This window comes from Emys orbicularis, chromosome 14, assembly GCF_028017835.1.
Source record: "Emys orbicularis isolate rEmyOrb1 chromosome 14, rEmyOrb1.hap1, whole genome shotgun sequence".
Classification (NCBI taxonomy): Eukaryota; Metazoa; Chordata; order Testudines; family Emydidae; genus Emys; species Emys orbicularis.
Genome location: NC_088696.1, coordinates 3,729,991 through 3,749,555, shown reverse-complemented (window position 1 = coordinate 3,749,555; position 19,565 = coordinate 3,729,991). Strand labels below are relative to the sequence as shown.

The 19,565-nt window shown below is 60.2% G+C and overlaps 1 protein-coding gene across 1 annotated transcript in view; it reads left to right on the top strand.

The window, feature by feature from the left end:
- Positions 1-2,306: 2,306 nt before the first annotated feature.
- The window catches only part of CPNE7 (copine 7), a 36,322-nt gene continuing 19,063 nt past the window's right edge, over positions 2,307-19,565 (top strand). The window contains exon 1 of the mRNA XM_065416537.1: positions 2,307-2,480. Coding sequence (XP_065272609.1) covers positions 2,307-2,480 — 174 coding nt within the window. The remainder of the gene's footprint in view (positions 2,481-19,565) is intronic.

The following is a 19,565-nucleotide window of genomic DNA, read 5'->3' as shown; positions in this document are numbered from 1 at the left end:
TGCCCCTCACTCCTGACCCACAGCCCTTGCTAGCCCAGCCCTGAGCTCCCTGCACACAGCTCTGCCGCCCCTCAGTCCCGACCCGCAGCCCCCTGCTACTCCAACCCTGCCCCCACAGCTCTGCCGGTGCCCCTCACTCCCGACCCGCAGCCCCTGCTAGCCCAGTGCTGTCCCCCCCCAGCTCTGCTGGTGCCCCTCACTCCCGACCCGCAGCCCCTGCTAGCCCAGTGCTGCCCCCCCCCAGCTCTGCTGGTACCCCTCACTCCTGACCCGCAGCCCTTGCTAGCCCAGCCCTGAGCTCCCTGCACACAGCTCTGCCGGTGCCCCTCACTCCCAATCTGCAGCCTCCTGCTATCCCAGCCCTGGGCGGCTCTTGGACAGAGACTGTAGTGAACAGTTTTGTGGTGATTTCGGGAGGGAGCTGCGTGTCCCCAGGCCCCAGGGCTCCTTGTCACATGGGATGTGTGGCGGGATTTGAACCCAGGCGTCGCCGAGTGAAGCCAGGGCGTCCGTGCCCCGGGCCCCAAGGGACGTCTTTCCGAGGTGCCCTCGGTGTTCTCAGCGCACAGAAGAGCCGTGCCAGCTGTTCCCTCAGCCGAGTCTCATGGCAACGTGCGGGGAGGGAGGAGAGCTTCCTGGGCTCGCCTAGCAACGCTGTGGGCTTTGCCGCTTGGCGGGGGGGACGGCGTGTTAGGGAGCCCCTGGGGGTGGGGGATGCCCTGGGCTGACTGGGCAGCGGGGGATTCTCTGGCCTGGGCAGAACAGGGTGAGGAGCCCCAGGCAGGACTGGCGGGTGCCTGGCCTGGGTTGCTACGGCCGAGGGCCTGGTGGAGGGGGTCCCGCACGTGGCTCCCGCGTGGGCAGCCTGCCGGGGGGAGCAGTTATCACCCCGCTCCTGCCCCTTGTTGTTCAGCAGGGTGGGTTTGAATCCCCGCCATCGGCGTCTCGCTGGCGCTCACACAACCTGCCCCCTCCCTTCCGGGGCATCTGTGCTGAGCCGTGCCACCCTGCCCCTGCCAGGAGAGGCTGGCGTGCCAGTCACATGGCGCTGGCTGGGGGAGAGGGGAAGGCAGCTCCGGGCGGGGGCTGGGTGTATGGTTCTCTCCTTTCCATTCAGATCCTTCCCTGCCCTGCGCCGCTGGTCCCTCCCTCCTGCCCCTGGAGTGTGCCTGGGGACAGAGGGGGCTGTGCTCAGGGATCAGCTCCCCTCCAGGGGCCCTGGCCTTTATCCAACCTGTCTGTGCTCTTGGACCCTGCAGGTGACCCCGCTGAGCGACCCCCGGCGCCTGTCCCCCCAGGAGGAACGGGGGCGGAGAACCCCGGGGTATCCAGTGCTCATCGAGCCATCCAACAAGAGACACTGACCCAGGCCAAACAGCGGATCCCTCCTTCACCCTCTGCTCCTAGGCCCAGACGCCCCTGGACAATTCCTCCGGCGGCCCCCTTGGCCAGGCTGTCTGCTGCTGATTCCAGCCGACCCCTCGCTGCTGTGGAACCCGCCTTGCCGCCCACTCGAGACGCTTTTTGGGGGGTTCCATTTAGCTGTTGACTTTGCAGCCAAGCCCATCGACCGCCCAGCCTGCGTCTCTCCTGGCTTCCTCCCCCCGCCCCTGGGCAAACGCGATGAAAGCAGCGGCTTAGCCTTCCCTGCTGACCAGGGCAGCGCGAGGACCAGGCAAAGGCCATAGGAGCGTGAAGCGGAGCCGCCGTTCGCCAGGACACAAGCGACTCAAAGCCGGGAGAGAGGGAGGGGGGGTTCGTGCTGCAGCCAGTGCCCCCGGGTCAGCCGGGGCCAGTGCTGAGCAGGGCACTGCCTGGAGGGGAAGAACAACACATCCTCACTCGTCAATATCCGGAGGGAAATAAACCCTAATTGGCTTCATTTGGCAGCTGGCTGGCGGCGGGCTCTGGAGGTGGCAGCGCCTCCTGCAGGCCACAGTCATGAGGTGCAGGTTTCAGAGACTCCAGTGACGGCGAGGAACAAATCGGAAGCCACCGGCTAACTGGGGCTGGCCCCTCCTCACCTGAGCTCCTTCTCTGCCACAGGGCTCGGTGCCCAGCCCGACTCCCAGCCCGTCTAGTGGGAGAGTCCCTGGCGGCTGCCCCGAGAGGCTGCGCTTCTCTGGGCTGGAACGAGCCCTCGTCCCATAACTCTTCCCGGGGCTGCCTTGGGCCCCGTCTCCACCCATCACAGCCCCGGATGCTCTTTGCCCCCAAATCCAGATCTTAACTCCACGTTCTTCTGCCTGTCCGTCCCACCACCGACTCCTCCGAGCAAGGACCCTGCCCAGCCCGCCTCCGCCAGGATGAACGAGATCCCGGACCTGGCATCCCAGTCCTCCTTGGGGGTGGTCTCTGCCACCTGCGTCTCCAAAGTGGAGCTGCGGGTCAGCTGCAAACACCTGCTCGACCGGGACACGCTCAACAAGTCGGACCCCTGTGTGGTGCTGCTCATGCAGTCCCAGGGCCAGTGGATGGAGGTAGGTGGGAGGCGCAGGCGGTGGGGCCGAGACGGGGCTGGGTGACCTCTTGGTGTTTGTATTGGGCTGCCCGCATGCACGGTGCTGGCAGGATGGCCCTGCTGGGTGTGCCCAGCGGCTCGGGGCAATGCGGGGCTCAGCACCTACCCCGGGGGCTCTAGCCAGGGCTGGGCCAAGGGACTTCTCACCAAACGCTGAACAGGGGGGAGGGGGGGTCTGGATGAAAACACGCTTGTTTGGGGCTGCGAATTCCACATTTGAGCCCCCCCCCCAGTCGCTCTGTGGCCTCGGAACATTTTGTAGACGCCCGGTGTTCTGGGTCCGTTCGGGTGGGCCCCAGGGCTCGGCCGGCGTCAGGATCCCTGCGCTGCGGGTGGCACATGCACAGGGCTTCTCCCCACGCCGTGCTGCACTGCTGCAAACGCCCAGTGTAGACGCTCCGCATGGGCGTGAGTGACCTGCCCCCGAGCCCGTGCAAACCCTCACACTCCCAGGCACTTGCAGGGTTGTTTGAGTTCCTCCCGCGCCCTGAGCACAAGCAGCTGGGCTTGGGCATCCGAAGTGGTGGAACCGCGTGGGTGCAGGGGAAGCTCTGCTTCCCCATCGCTCCCCCTCCCCACGCAGCTCGGAAGCAGAGCCGGGGGGAGGTTTGCGCTGAGAACAGCTTCCCCGGCTGCTCTTTTCATGGCCATCCCTGCGATGGGGGTTCGGAGTCAGCACAGGGGCACTTTCGTGGCACGTCCATTTTGACCTGCTCCTGGGGGCCCAATCCTGTGAGTTGCGCTCATCCCGTCCGGAGCCGGGAGCGAGCCCATGTGACCGCCGGGTCCGGGCACAACACACGGAGCTGGGAATTGTCCCTGGGATGGCCCCGACTGCAGGTGTATTCAGGGAATTGCTGACAGCCGTCGGGAAAAGGCTGGATTCCCAGAGCTGGTTCTCACGGCCGATTCCCTGGGAGCTGGGGCCGGCGGCGCTGCACAGGCATGTCTGGGTGTGGAGGGGGGCCATGTGCACACTCCCCCCCCCGCAAGTGCACTGAGCCCAGGGGGTGGTTAACTAGCCGGTGTTCCAGGTTAGGGACCGTAACACCGCGTCACCAGAGACACACCGTGACTGCAGCGCCTCGCCCTGGTCGCTCGTCTGCAGGGGACGGCCTCATGCCAGCCCCTCACACTGGGCAGGGGCTGGGTCACACACACTGGGTCCCATGGGTGGGCTGTGGCAGCCGGTGAGAGCCCTGCTCGGCCATTCAGCCTGGGGCCACAAAGGGCCTTGTCACAGCCCCGCAAGGCAGGGGGTGCAGAGAGGGAAACTGAGCCACAGAGAGGTCCAGAGCCTTGCCCGGCATCAGTGACAGAACCAGGAGCCCTGGCTCGCAGGCTCCTGCCCCGGGGCGCGAGGCATTGCCGCCTTATGAGCCTGGTTGCAGAGGGAGGGAAGGGAGCGTCAGGCAGACCCTCCCGCTCCCCTGATCCCTACTAAGCCCGTCCCTTGAGCCCTGCTTAGGCTGGATTTCGTCACACACCTGCCCCATCGCTCTGCGGTGGGACTATTTTTAGCAGCATTGAGGCTTTTTTGCCATCTCTCAGGGCTAGGGGGGCTTAATCGCTGCCCGGCCACGCTGCACTAGGGGCCGGGCTGCGGGGCACACGGGGGCCCCGGCCTGCCTGCGCTCACCCCTGCCTGGCAGAGCGAGCAGAGACTGGGGAGGCCGACCCGGTTTCAGCTCCCAGCTCTGAGGCCGGCTCGCTGGGCAGGGGTCTCCAGCCTGTGCCAGGCAGGGTCAGCCTGGATGAGGCTAATGAGCCCCTCTGGCCTAAACAATCGATGCAGGAACCTGTACGTCCCGGACTTGCTCTGTGCCTCAGTTTCCCCATCGGTCACACAGGCATAGCTCCACCACCCTGCCTCACCACGGAGCCGCTAGGGCGAATGGAGATGCTAATTAACGATGGTTAATGACCTATCATGTGACACGGGGTGAATGTGAGTGATGGAGTCTGGGGGCTTCAACACAGGGAGAGGGTCCAAGCCTGGGGACTTTGCAGTTGGTTTGCCTGGGTCCCGGTGTCCCCCTTTTGCCCCAGCTGATCCCCTCAGGCTGCATCGGGAGCTCCTCGCTCGTACTGTACACGGGCAAAACTCCCTGTGTGGTGGGTGCCTGGGTCCGGCTGTTGTCAGACACCTGCAGTGAGCCCTGCTGGGGTGCGGCCATCGCTGGCCTGCCCAGCCCCCAGCCCTAGGGGGGTTCTTTGTGCAAACAACACACAGGGGACACAACCCCTTTAGACAAGGAAATATGACCCAGGCGGCCGGGTCTCCATCCCCCCCAGGGCCCGTTGCATTCTGTGCTGGGAATTACCCGGGCTGCCACCAGCAGGAGATGGGGGACTGTGGTGCCGGGGGCACTGAGGCAGCTGGGGATGCAAGGTGCGATGCACACCCTGCTGCCCACAGGCCACAGCCCAGCGCTGGCCAGGGAGGGAGCTGAGCTGAGCCTGGTGCCTGCAGACCCCCCTGCCCACCTTCTCTGTGACCTGCTGGGCTGCATTCGCTGGGTGCCAAGGGGCGGGTGGCATGTTGCTGGACTGGTGCTCCCCCAGCGGGGCCAGGCTGGCGCTAGGTGGTGGTTTGGTTGGGATTTTGCAGGTTCTCTCGGCAGGCGAGGGAGGCAGCGGGGCTGTGGCTCTCCAGTGCCTGGAGGTGATGGCAGGGGTGGTGCTGTGCTCACCAGGGTTGATCTGGGGTCCGGGCGCTGGGACTGGCGCTGTCCTGGCAAGGTGCCTTCCCCAGGAAGTTGTCCTGTTGACTCAGAGCTGGCAGGGGGTTGGTGTGTGGGAGGCCGCGCCGTTCCTGGAAGCGGCTCCACTGCGCCTTCTGCCAGCATGGCTCAGCGCATGAGAAAACGCACCCCCAGCCCTTCCTGCTGCACACAGGGACTCGGGCGCCAGCCAACACCCCTGCCCCCCACGGCCCCTGCCACCCCCTCTGGGACAAGGGCCCGACAGCAGCCCTGGGGAGAGACTGGCCTGTGTACCACACCCCCCCGACCCGTGGCCAGGCGCAGGGTCACCCCATCGCACAGCCAGACTGGCGCCTCCTGGCTTCAGGGATTGCCATTACACCCCTGCCTTCACTTGGTAAATCAAGGGCCAATAAAATGTGAAGTTGGCTAAAAATGACCCCCCCAAACAACACTGGCTAGCGGATAGGCCACGCAGCCAGAGCCCGCCAGGCCAGGATCCGCGTGCAGGACGTCATCTGTAACCACCACCGACGGGCCATGGAGCACACGGCCACGTCTAGTCCTTCTGACAGCTCCTTCTGCTGCGCTTAGACGGGCAGGCCTGGGGGCTCTGCCCCCCGCAGCCCCTATGTGCCGCTTCTGGTGTTTGGCGTTGTCTGGGATGGGGTGGGTGGGCGTGCCCTGTCCTCCTGGGATTGGTCCAGGGGGCTTCTGTTCCTCCGCTAGGACTTGCCTCAGACCTGGTTGCGACATAGGACAGGTGGTACAGCCGTCACCGTGGATACAGCGTGGTACAGAGGGTGGAGCCGTCACCGTGGGTACAGCGGGGGAGGGTGACTGGAGCCGTCACGGTGGGTACAGCGTGGGGCGGGGGGCAGAGCCGTCACCGTGAGTACAGGGGGGACAGGCGGCGGCACCGTCACGGTGGGTACAGCGTGGGACAGGCGGCGGCGCCATCACCGTGGGTATAACACGGGACGGATGTTAGAGCTGTCACCGTGGCAGATTGCTGGCCTCTTTCTGTTTTGAAATCTGAATGCTGAATCTGGAATTTGAATCTGATATCTGTTGGACATTCTCATCATAATGTTGCTTTTGTGCTAGTTTCCTGATATTAGCTCTTCTGTAGCTACTTCATGATTAATTGTCTTTGGCTCAAGAAGGTGGTTTGGTGTTAGTGGTTGGAAATGTACAAAACACAAAATGTCCAGTAAGTTCATGGAATATGGTGGGCAGGACTTTTTGTTCCAGAACGTGGAAGAAGTAACCCATGCCACAGCCATTTTAGGATTGATTCTAACCAATGGGGGGAGTTGACTGCGAATCTGAAAGCTGAAGGCAATTTGGGTGAAAATGACCATGAAATGGTCGTTTTTATGATTCTCAGGAAAGGAAGGCGTGAGAGCAGTACAATAAGGACAATGGACTTCAAAAAAGCGCACTTTAACCAACTCAGAGAACTGGTAGGTGAGGTCCCACGGGGAGAATATCTAAAGGATATAGAAGATCAGGAGAGCTGGCAGTTTCTCAAGGAGACAATATTAAAGGCACAACTTCAAACTATCCCAATGCAAAGGAAAGACAGGAGGATTAGTAAGAGGCCAGTATGGCTGCATCAGGAGCTCTTGAATGACCTGAAAACCAAAAAAGGATCCTACAAAAAGCGGAAACATGGACAAATTGCTAAGGAGGAGAGGAGCACAAAAGAACAGCACCAGCCTGTAGGGACAACAATCAGAAAGGCTAAGGCACAAAATGAGTTACACCTAGCAAGGGACATAAAATGCAATAGGAAGCATTTCTTTAACTACCGTAGGAGCAAGAGAAAGACAAAGGAAAGTGGAGGTCCTCTACTTAGCGGGGAAGGAGAGCTAATAACTGATGACATAGCAGCAGTCTGAGGTACTTACTGCCTATTTTGTTTCAGTCTTCACTAAAAAGGTTAATGGTGACCAGATATTCAACGAGGGACAGAGAGTCCTGTGGCACCTTTAAGACTAACAGATGTATTGGAGCATAAGCTTTCGTGGGTGAATACCCACTTCGTCAGATATTCAACGTACTTAATATTAAGAACAAGGGGGAAGGAACGCAAGCCAAAATAGGGCAAGAACAGGTTAATGAATATTTAGATAAGTGAGATGGATTAAATTTGGCAGGGTCTGATGAAATTCACCCTAGGGTACTTAAGGAACTAGCTGAAGCAATCTGAGAACCGTTACCAATTATCTACAAGGACTCATGGAGGTTCGGTAAGGTCCCAGAGGACAGGAGAAGGGCAAACATAGTACCTAGCTTTAGAAAGGGGAACAAAAAGGACCTGTAGTATTATAGGCTGGTCAACCTAATCTTGATACCTGGAATGATACTGGAACAAATTATTAAGCAATCAGTTTGGAAGCACCTGGAGGATAACAGGGTTATAAAGAATAGACAGCATGGATTTGTCCAGAACAGATCATGCCAAACCAACCTGATTTCCTTCTTTGCCAGGGTTACTGACCTACAGGATGTGAGGGATGTGACAGTAGATGTGATAAAGCTTGATTTTAGTTAGACTTCTGACACCGTTCTGCATGACATTTTCACAAGGAAACAAGGGAAATGTGCTCTAGATAAAATTACAAGAAGGTGGACGTGCACGCAGTTGAAGGATCGCTCTCAAAGAGTAGTTCTCAATGGCTCACTCTCAAACTGGGAGTGGATCCCGCAGGGGTCAGTCCTGCGTCCGGCGCTAGTTCATGTTTTCATTGATAACTCGGATAATGGAGTGGAGAGTATGCATATCAAGTGTGCAGATGACATGAAGCTGGGAGGGGTTGCAAGCACTTTGGAGGGCGGGATTAGAATTCAATAAAGAGAAGTGCCAAACACTGCACTTAGGAAGGAAAAGCAAATGTACAATTACGACCTGGGGAATAACGGGCGAGGCACTGGTGTTGCTGAAAAGGGATGTGGGGTTCAAGCGGATCACACATTGAATCTGAGTCGACAATGTGATGCAGTTGCAAAAAAGGCTCCTATCATTCCGGGGTGTGTTAACCGGCACGTTGTATATAAGACACGGGAGGTCATTGTCCTGCTTGACTTGGCATGGTGAGGCTCCAGCTGGGGTCCTGGGTCCAGGCCTGGGCGCTGCACTCTAGGAAAATGTGGACAAATTAGCGAGAGTCCAGAGGAGAGCAACAAAACTGAGAAGAGGTTTAGAACCCTGCCCTGTGAGGCAAGGTTAAAATACTGGGCGTGTTTAGTTCTGAGAAAAGCAAACTGAGCGGGGACCTGAGAACAGTCTGCAAATCAGTGCAGGGCTGTTCTAAAGAGGCCAGGGATCAATTGCTCTCTGTGTCCACTGAAGGTAGGAGAAGTGATGGGCTCAATCTGCAGCAAGGAGACAGGTTTGATATTAGGAAAAACGTACGTTGGCACAAAGGTTTTTGTCTGTGAGCCGGTGACCTGGCGCTCGCAATGAATCCTGGTGCAGCATGTTGCAATATTCTAACAATGGCTCCCTCGAGCCTGCCAGGGCTTTGGTATCTGGCCTGACTTTTCTGCTAACCCCTTTGCCTGGGCTTAGTGTGGGCTCCACCCAGCGCGCTTGGACTGAGAGCTCGAAGAGCCCCCGGTGACTTGTTACTGCTCTTCGGCCACTGGGCATCCCCTGGAACGATTTTTCCCAGGATCCCATTGCCACTTGACATGCTGTGCAGCGTGAGCGGTGTCCCCGGAGAAGAGACGATCCTTTCCACTCCATTCAGACAGATCCGCGCCAGCCTTGCGCCAAGGACCAGCCGCAATGCCCTGTGGCTTCTGTGCTTTCTGCATCTTGTATTGCTTGCCGCTGTCCCATCTGGGTACTTTCCCTCCCGCGGCAGCATTCACGCCTGGCCAGAACGGGTCGTCTCCAGCCCCGCTCTGACGCTTCTCAGCACCCAGGTGGGCTCTGTGCAGCATTTCCAGCCGCGTGTTGTGTGGCATTACGACACAAGGTCCTTCGCAGCGATTTCACCTCACTAGTGCCAGGGCATGCCAGTGCGGGGCCGGGGCTTGCCCTGCTGGCCAGCCATCTGGAATCAGTCGCTCAACTCCCGTATGGTGGGGGCCTGTTTCCTGTCCCAGTTGAGCTCGCCGTGTTTTCTGTTGGCACGTGAGTGGTGTTTGCTCTGAACTCCGCCCCACCCACTCCTTGCCTTGAAAGGGCAACTGCATCCGCTGGAAGAACCAACTTCCTCTGGGGCCCGTAGCCCAGAGGAACCCTCCACTCTGCAATGTCGTGCAAGCCCTTTGCACGGAGGGGGGTAGCGCCTGGCTACCGAGGGCTTGTGCTCCGTTGCTTCCCCAGCCAAGTCAGCAAAGAGCTGCAAACCACACGAAGGGCCAGGGCCGGGGGTGGGCCTGAGCGCAGTCCTGCAGTGTGGAGTCAGTGCTGGGAGCCAGCCCGGGTGAGGGCAGAGGGTCTCCACTCAGCTCCGAGCAGTGCAGCACCCACGGGCCTGGGCCACTTTCCCTTGCCAGTTAGCCCAGCCCCATTCCACACTGGCCCAGGCAGCCCGCTGAGGGAGCCCCTCCTGGCGCCCGCGTGGAGAGGGATTTCTCTAGCTCCGGGAGGCTTCCTCGTTTGGGTGTGTTTCCATCGGTGGCCTGGTGTCCCCTGGTTCGGGTCGTGTTGGGCTCCTTTGTCACCGACACCAGCGTCTCTGCATTTTAAGGCTTTTCCCTGGTCCCTGGGGTGTTGATTATTTTCACCCCAGCTGTGTGTGACGGGGCGCGGCAGGAGCACTGCGCGGGGGTGAGGGTGACGGGGCGCGGCAGGAGCACTGCGCGGGGGTGTGGGTGATGGGGCGCGGCAGGAGCACTGCATGGGGGGTGAAGGTGATGGGGCGCGGCAGGAGTACTGCGCGGGGGGGTGTGTGACGGGGCGCGGCAGGAGCACTGCGCGGGGGTGAGGGTGACGGGGCGCGGCAGGAGCACTGCGCGGGGGTGTGGGTGACGGGGCGCGGCAGGAACACTGTGCGGGGGTGTGGGTGACGGGGCGCGGCAGGAGCACTGCATGGGGAGTGAAGGTGATGGGGCGCGGCAGGAGCACTGCGCGGGGGTGAGGGTGACGGGGCGCGGCAGGAGCACTGCGCGGGGGTGAGGGTGACGGGGCGCGGCAGGAGCACTGCGCGGGGGTGAGGGTGACGGGGCGCGGCAGGAGCACTGCGCGGGGGTGTGGGTGATGGGGCGCGGCAGGAGCACTGCATGGGGGGTGAAGGTGATGGGGCGCGGCAGGAGCACTGCGCGGGGGTGTGTGTGACGGGGCGCGGCAGGAGCACTGCGCGGGGGTGTGGGTGACGGGGCGCGGCAGGAGCACTGCGCGGGGGTGTGGGTGATGGGGCGCGGCAGGAGCACTGCACGGGGGTGTGGGTGACGGGGCGCGGCAGGAGCACTGCGCGGGGGTGTGGGTGATGGGGCGCGGCAGGAGCACTGCGCGGGGGTGAGGGTGACGGGGCGCGGCAGGAGCACTGCGCGGGGGTGAGGGTGACGGGGCGCGGCAGAAGCACTGCGCGGGGTTGTGGGTGACGGGGCGCGGCAGGAGCACTGCGCGGGGGTGTGGGTGATGGGGCGCGGCAGGAGCACTGCACGGGGGTGTGGGTGACGGGGCGCGGCAGGAGCACTGCGCGGGGGTGTGGGTGATGGGGCGCGGCAGGAGCACTGCGCGGGGGTGAGGGTGACGGGGCGCGGCAGGAGCACTGCGCGGGGGTGAGGGTGACGGGGCGCGGCAGGAGCACTGCGCGGGGGTGTGGGTGATGGGGCGCGGCAGGAGCACTGCATGGGGGGTGAAGGTGACGGGGCGCGGCAGGAGCACTGCGCGGGGGTGTGTGTGACGGGGCGCGGCAGGAGCACTGCGCGGGGGTGTGGGTGACGGGGCGCGGCAGGAGCACTGCGCGGGGGTGTGGGTGACGGGGCGCGGCAGGAGCACTGCGCGGGGGTGTGGGTGATGGGGCGCAGCAGGAGCACTGCGCGGGGGTGTGGGTGACGGGGCGCGGCAGGAGCACTGCGCGGGGGTGTGGGTGATGGGGCGCGGCAGGAGCACTGCGCGGGCGCGGCAGGAGCACTGCACGGGGCTGTGGGTGACAGGATGCAGCAAGAGCACTGCATGGGGGGTGAAGGTGATGGGGCGTGGCAGGAGCACTGCGCGGGGGTGTGGGTGCTGAGGCGCAGCAGGAGCACTGCACAGGGGTGCGGGCTCCAGTCCTCAGTGCTGCATTCCCGGGGGGGTCCATGCAGCAGCCAGTAAATCCCAGCACTCATGGGAGGCAGGCCAGCTCCAGCTGAGCATGGGCCATGAGACTCCCGCTGCTGGGGATGGATGCCCGGGAAGCTGGGGGAGGGAGGCGTGGAGGAGCCAGCCGCACTGGAGCAGTGGTTTCTCAGCGCTGCAAGCTGAGCGGTGATGTTCTCCATGGCGATAGCATTGTTCCCTCCCCCGAACCTCTCTCCTCCCCTGCGCACTGGCTTGATGAACGCAGCTGCTCCCCTCGGACAGCCGGGCTGCGGGAACCCGCCCCCAGGACCCAGTTGCTTCCTTGTTCCCTGCCACCCTCTCCCGCGGGCACGTGGCTCTGAGCAGCGAGGGCGTCGCACAGACACTGCCCTTGGCACCGTCGTCCAGGGAGGGAGGCCTCTCCCCCAGCTGCCCTCCCTGCATGTGGGGCAGGGGGACAGTGGGCGAGGGACAAGGGCCAGAAGGGGCCGTGCTCGAACCCCTCAGTGCTTGGCTGTTCCCACCTACTGGAATAACCCTCTGGGGCTAGGGTGACCAGATAGTAAGTGTGAAAAATCAGGATGGGGGTGGGGGGGTAATTGGCACCTATATAAGAAAAAGCCCCAAATATCGGGACTGTCCCTATAAAATAAGGACATCTGGTCACCCTATCTGGGGCCCACTGCAGTGGGTCTGACTGAGAGCAGCCCTCCCATAGGCTGCTCTAAGTTGCACTGGGGGCTGACTTAGTCCCCGGGGAGCCCAGGGCCAGGGGACGGGAAGCAAAGGTGCCACAACGTCACTCTGTAGGTGCAGCACCATCGCAGGTGGGGGTCCGCTCCGGACCAGCGGGGGCACAGTTCAGTGTGTAGGAACTGCTGGGGTAGGGCTGGGCCGGCCGGGGGCCGCGTGCGCTGCTGATTCTCTGGCCGCCTTTGTTGCTCACTAATGGTTCCCCGGATTGTCTGCCAAGAGCTCTGCCTAATGGGGCCTCTGGCCTGGGAGAGGCAATAGGAGTTTGCTTTCAAAGGGAAAGATTAACTTGCCCCTAGGGACGGGCGGGTGGAGGGGCTAGTGAGCTGCAGTGCCAGAGCACCCGAGGGTACCGGGAGGGCATAGGCCAGGCCAGGCTCAGGAGAGCAATAGGGGAAGGCGACCCCGGCTGGCCGTGAGGAACACCCCCATCTGGCCTCCTCAGACCTGACGAGAGCGGCCAGGCAGAGCCCTGCTGCAGAGTCACGAGGAAACAAACTGAGTGTTTCCAGCTTCGTGTGATGGCTGTAATTCCCATTCACAGACTCGGGTGCCCTCTGATGGATGGAATCAGACGTGCTCCGCGTGTGTCATAGGTACTATACTGCTAATGGCCAGTGGGGAATCGCCTTTAGCGGGAGGGGCCTGGGTGTTGGGAGTGAGAGGCTCTCAGTTCCATCCCCACTGTTCTGAGTGGCTGTAGTATGCAGCAAAGTGACAAAGATGAAGGCCTAGGTGGCTACGGACTCATTATAACATCCATGGAGCCATGGTGGGGCACCCTGACCCCTCACTTTATCCGCGACTGGCATGCAGCTGCCACAGTTGGAACGTGCCCCAGGCTGCCCCTGCCCACGGCAGTGCTACGGAGCAGATTCAAACCAAGAGGCGAGAGGGCTTTAGGCAGGATGCTGTGAAATAACCCCCAGAACGGGGCTCCTGTCTCCCAGAGCCCTCCCCTGGAATGTGCCTGTGTAGCAGTTATGGAGACTCATTTCTTTGCTGGAGCCGATCTGCGCTGTATCATAAAACTGCCATTCGCACTTGGAGTGCCGCGAAAATCAATAGAAAACAGGTGCTGAGCTGGGGCATTTCCACTGCCCCGGAGAACCGCTGGGGCTTTACACATTCCTGAGTCCAGCCTGACACTGGCTCCTGGCTTCAGAAGCTGAGCTTGATGCTCCACAGCGGACAGCCACGCTGGCCCGAGAGGGTCACCTGGTTCCCACCTGGTTCCCTGGCGTCCGACTCTGCGGTGAAAGAGAAGCTGGATTTCCAGCCGCCCCGTCCGGGCAGGGAGTCCCCCATGTGTAACGCTGGGAGCTGAGTGCCCTGTCAATGTACTAATGCGGTGCAATGAGATTAACCCGGCCAGTTATTGCATCTAATTCATCATCCCAGCTCATTAGCGAGACAATCTTCGTTGAGGTTTTGCGAGATAAACACGCTCCTAGAAATCAATTGCTACACAGCTGAGATTTGATAACGGCCATATTGAAATCCTTGTTCCAGGCACTGAACGGAAAGCACAGCCGTGTAATCAGTACGGAATGGGATGCCATGGTCGCTGCTAATCTCCGAGCCTCTCCCCGCCGGATACCGCAGGGCAGGGCCACGAGGCTCTCTCCTGGCGGGGGCTGGAGCGCTGGGCTGCAATGAACAGAGGTTCCTGTGTTGGAATGGGGTGCGCTTTGCAGGGAGCTGCTGTGAACCCCTTCTGGTCTCTCCCTCCTCTGGGGCCGTGGGGCCGTGCTGCCCAGGGCTCACCCCGTAGCAGAACCAGGTGCTTTTCCCTTCATAGGAATCTCCGTTCGGTTCGTGAGGAATCCTGTTCCCCATCTGTACTGACAGGGAGCAGAGGATCGAGGGCGAGGGCACACTTCGCCCATGCCCCATGCTGGAGCCCAGGTGCTATGGGGTGGGCATCCCTGGCGCCCCAGTGCAGCTGGCCAAGCATCTCCAGGACTTTCCAGCTGGCTTGACTATAAAGCAGAATTCACCCCGGTTCCCACCTCCCCGCCCCTGTGGGTTCCCTTCCTGTGCCAGGCTAGGGGAAGCGATCCTGGAAACAGCACGTTTCCATCAAATATCTGAGCGACTCCGTGGGACGAGAGCTCTGCTTGGGAGCCGGAGTGTTCAGTCATGTCCATGCAACGCCCCCACGTTCGCTGTGACCTGTCCTCTGCCCCCACCATCCCCACGGGTCTGGTTAGCCACCTGTTGTGTCTCATAATAATCCCGGAAGAGGAGCGCCCTGGGGCTGGACCTGGCTTTGTTTTCTTTCATAGAATCAGAGAATCTCAGGGTTGGAAAGGACCTCAGGAGGTATCTAGTCCAACCCCCTGCTCAAAGCAGGACCAACCTCAACTAAATCATCCCAGCCAGGGCTTTGTCAAGCCAGACCTTAAAAACCTCTAAGGAAGGAGATTCCACCACCTCCCTAGGTAACCCATTCCAGTGCTTCACCACCCTCCCAGTGAAATAGTGTTTCCTAATATCCAACCTAGACCTCCCCCACTGCAACTTGAGACCATTACTCCTTGTTCGGTCAGCTGGTACCACTGAGAACAGTCTAGATCCATCCTCTTTGGAACCCCCCTTCAGGTAGCTGAAGACTGCTATCAAATCCCCCCTCATTCTTCTCTTCTGCAAACTTTCTTTGTACAGCACCCTGCACAACGGTGCCAGGGCTGGGGCCTCCTGGTGCTAGCCCCATCCCAATAAATAATATTAAACTGGCACCTGATTCCGAGACTTGCGCTGGTCCAGGCCGGAGACACAGAGAACAGCCGCTGACCTACTGCCCACTCAGGCTGGCCGGCAGTGGCCAGGATGTGATGTGGCCGAGTGCCAGGGCCGGCTCCAGGCACCAGCCCAGCAAGCAGGTGCTTGGGGCGGCCAAGGGGAAGGGGCGGCACGTCGGGCTGTTTGGCAGCAATTCGGCGGCGGGTCCCTCTCGGAGGGAAGCAGCTGCTGCCTAATTCCCGCCGAAGAAGAAAGTGGCGCGGTGGAGCTGCCGCCGGAGTGCCGCCATCGCAATTGCGATCGCGGGTTTTTTTTGTTTTGTTTTTTTTCCGCCGCTTGGGGCGGCAATAACCCTGGAGCCGGTCCTGCTGAGTGCCCCACAGTATGGGTGGTTGGTTGGGCCGTGCTGTGACCTGGCAGGGTGGCAGGGATGAGGAATATCCAGGGGATCAGCCGTTGGGATAACGCTTCTCCCAGGGATTCTCCCAAGGCAGGCCCACCTGTCGCGCGTCCATGTGAGCCGGAGGAAGACAAAGCACCCGGCTAGCGGGTCCGGGATGCAGTGAGATGCTCTCTAAATCCTCAAATTAGTCATTGCTACAGTCATATTTCTCGCCCCCACCCTCTGCCACACACAGTGCCCCCGGGCAGACACGGATCTGCACCCCGTGCCCCCGGGCAGGCATAGATCTGCACCCCGTGCCCCTGGGCAGACACGGATCTGCCCCCGGTGCCCCCAGGCAGACACAGATCTGCCCCTGGTGCCCCCAGGCAGATACGGATCTGCACCCCATGTCCCCGGGCAGACACGGATCTACACACGGTGCCCCCAGGCAGACACAGATCTGCACCCGCTGCCCCCGGGCAGACACAGATCTGCCCCCGGTGCCCCCGGGCAGATACGGATCTGCACCCCATGTCCCCGGGCAGACACGGATCTACACACGGTGCCCCCAGGCAGACACGGATCTACACACGGTGCCCCCAGGCAGACACGGATCTGCATGCTGAATAAAGCACTAGTGATGGGCTAGGCAATTTCCCAGCTCTGGGCTCCATTAGAAGGGGTGAGAGGTGGTGAGGAGAGGCAGCGGGGGCAGCTGAGTGGTGGGGTGATGTGGCCGGATGCAAAGCAAGTGCAGGGAAGGATAAAAACATGCTTGTTTCTGTGCTGTGCATCCGAGCCCCCAGTGGAACAGCAGCCAGGGGGCTTAAGCTGCAGCTAAGTCTGCTAAGCCGTCAAATTGTGTGTGTCTGTTCAGCAGACTGACACCGGCACAGAGATTTGCGGCAGCAGCTTGATAATCCCGAGAGAAAAGGCTCCAGCCCTGCAGAGTCCCCTCCAATGGCTGAGCTCCATTCCTACCCGGGACCCCATGGCCTCTGCCTTGGCAGTGGGGCCTGAGCCCTCCACGTCCTGGCTTTGTGCACATCCACGAAGGGTCCCGCTCCTGTGTCCATCCTTCCACCCCGGCTCAGAGCCCAGGGCCGCAGCCAGGGGCTGGCTGGCGAATGGGAGATCGGTCCCTCTACCAGTCCCCGTCACGAAGTCTTCCCGGCTGAAATTGGTGACAGCTGGGCGCAGCTCCCTCATGCCAGAGCACCTACCGGGGGGGCCGGCTGTGCCCAGCATCCCCGGGAGTTGATGGAGGATCCAGATCGCAGCCCTCCAATGTTTGCAGGGTCCCCATCTGCCCCCCACCACTGTGCTGACAGGGCTGCAGGTGGGGCATGTGCCCGGGGGAAAGACGACGATACAAGCAGAGAGCAAGGGGGCAGGGAACCCCTTGCCCCTGGAGAGGGTTCACTCCTCTCGGGGAATCCTGTTCTCTCTCCCCATAGCTTCTGGGGCTTCCTGGGTCCCTTCTCGGCAGGTCCTGACCCAGGCACGTGGCCCATTTCCATGCACAGGGCTGATCCCACGTTGATTGGGTGGGCCTGAGCAGCCCAGAGGAGCGGGTGCTCCCTCTCTGCCCATGTAACTGCCCCTGGCGCTGCCCGCAAGGGAGAGGAATGAGCGCCCCTCCCGCCCGTAACGTGGGTGCTCCCCACCAGCTACCTGACACCCTGGGGTGGCTAGTAACTCAGGGGCGTGGGACCTGTGTAACGATGCAGTTCTGGCGGGACCCAACTGAGAGAGTCAATTCAGGACAAATTGCTTCAAGCAGGGCAGTTACAGCCCAAGGCTGGGGTTTTTCCACCTCTAAGGCAAACCAAACCAGCCAGACAAAGACGACTTTGGTCTCACCCCACTGGCTAACCACAAGTCACACAAGCAATTCCCTTAGATGCTCCAGTTTCCCAATATCACCACCAGTGCCACTCGTTATAGGGATGAATGGTTATGAAAACCAACACCCCAGTAAAAGAAAAAAAAGGTTCTCTTGATCCCACAGGACCAAGCCCCAGACCAGGTCAATATACAGATCTGATCTTACCCACAAATCACGCTGTTGCCAATCCTTTAGAATCTAAAATCTAAAGGTTTATTCATAAAAGGAAAGAGATAGAGATGAGAGCTAGAATTGGTTAAATGGAATCAATTACATACAGTAATGGCAAAGTTCTTGGTTCAGGCTTGTAGCAGTGATGAAATAAACTGCAGGTTCAAATTAAGTCTCTGGAATATCCCCAGCTGGGATGGGTCATCAGTCCTTTGTTCAGAGCTTCAGTTTGTGGCAAAGTCCCTCCAGAGGTAAGAAGCAGGATTGAAGACAAGATGGAGATGAGGCATCAGCCTTTTATAGTCTTTTCCAGGTGTAAGAACATCTCTTTGTCCTTACTGTGGAAAATTACAGCAAAATGGAGTCTGGAGTCACATGGGCCAGTCCCTGCATACTTTGCTGAGTTACAAGGCGTATCTGCCTTCTCTCAATGGGTCAGTTGTATAGCTGATGGTCCTTAATGGGCCATCAAGCAGGCTAGGCAGAGCTAACACCAGCTTGTCTGGGAAGTCTCCCAGAAGCATAGCATAAGTTTGAAATACAGACAGTATAGAGCCAATATTCATAACTTCAACTACAAAATCGATACACACATATAGACAGCCTAATCATAACCAGTAAACCATAACCTTGTCTTGACACCTCATTTGACCCCCTTCATACAAGATTTGGTGCCACAACAGGACTTTGGTTGCAGCCATGTTCTATATGGTCCCAGATTATGTCAATAATGTCACACCCTGTTCCAGCTTCCAGGGAGGGGTGGCAAAGCTGTCATGGCTGTCGCTTGGAGGAGGTGCTGCCCCACCGAGAACGGCGGGCGTGGCCCCCTCGGTGGGCAGCTCCCTGGCTATCGCTGCATGGGATGAATGGAGTCCGGGGGAGCCAGAGACCGGAGGGGGGAGGGCTGGCTGGGCGAGGCAGCAGGACAAATACCCTCCAGTTCCAAGAGTGCCCCCTAGTGCTCAGTACCCAGAGCCACCTGCATACCCCAGGCTTGGTCCCGAGAAGCGAATTGGCCACACACGCAGCTCTCGCTTCCCAGAGTCATTGACAATCGAGTAGCTCGTTAGCATCTCATCTGCATTCCCCACACTAACGAGTCCATGTTCAGGGTGGTTTGAGACGTTTTATTCAGTTTCCTTATGTCACGGGGTCCCCGGGCGATGCTCTGGAACTGCTCCCCACAAAGCCAGTCAGGACTTTGGGAAGTCTCCTCTCTGTGAGCAGACTGTCTTCAGGGCAAGAAGCTCACACGGCTTCCACCTTCCTGGGTCTGACCTTGGAGCATTCAGCATCCTTGGCCCCTCCGTGCGCTTCCCACAGCGAGTCCGCCCCGGCGGGGTCCTGGGGAAGCCAAAGGGTTCTGCACCCCCCACTTCGCAGTCAGACGTGACTCTCAGCCAGCCAGTAAAACAGAGGTTTATTAGATGACAGGAACATGGTCTAAAACAGAGCTTGTAGGTCCAGCGAACGGGACCCCTCCGCCGGGTCCATTCTGGGGCCCAGCGAGGCAGACCCCCGTCTGCCCTCCCTTCCAGTCCCCAGCTAGCCCCAAACTCCAACCCCCGTCCAGCCCCTCCTTCTCTGGGCTTTGTCTTTTTTCCAGGCCAGGAGGTCACCTGATCCCTTTGTCTCCAACACCTTCAGTTGGCACCTTTGCAGAGGAGGGGCCCAGGCCATCAGTTGCTAGGAGACAGAGTGTCGGGCATTTATGTACCCTGGCCCTTTGCTCTGCAGCAACCATACCCCCTTATCCCACCCCCTAGATACTTAAGAACTGCATAGGGGAAACTGACGAAAACATTAAGAACAGTCCCACTTTGTCACACCTTAAAAGTGCAGGTTTCTGGGATTCTGGAGCTGCTGATGTCCCGGGGTGGCTAGTAACTCGGCCGGGCCTGGGCCCTGCTCTGGCTTCCTGGGAGGGGGATGGCAAAGCCTCCCAGTGTGAAGCCAGCTTGCCTGTCAGAGGGGACGTCGGGGCACGGCCCAGCCGCCGCCAAGCCGGGAATATGGGGGCAGCAAGAGAAAGTGGCAGCCTAGAGTTAATCCCTCTCTCGGTGTGAGCTCTGGGGTTCGTTCACGGCAGTTCATACAAATGCTGGGTTTGCTCCTGCGGGAGGGACGGAGCCGAAGGTTTGATTTGG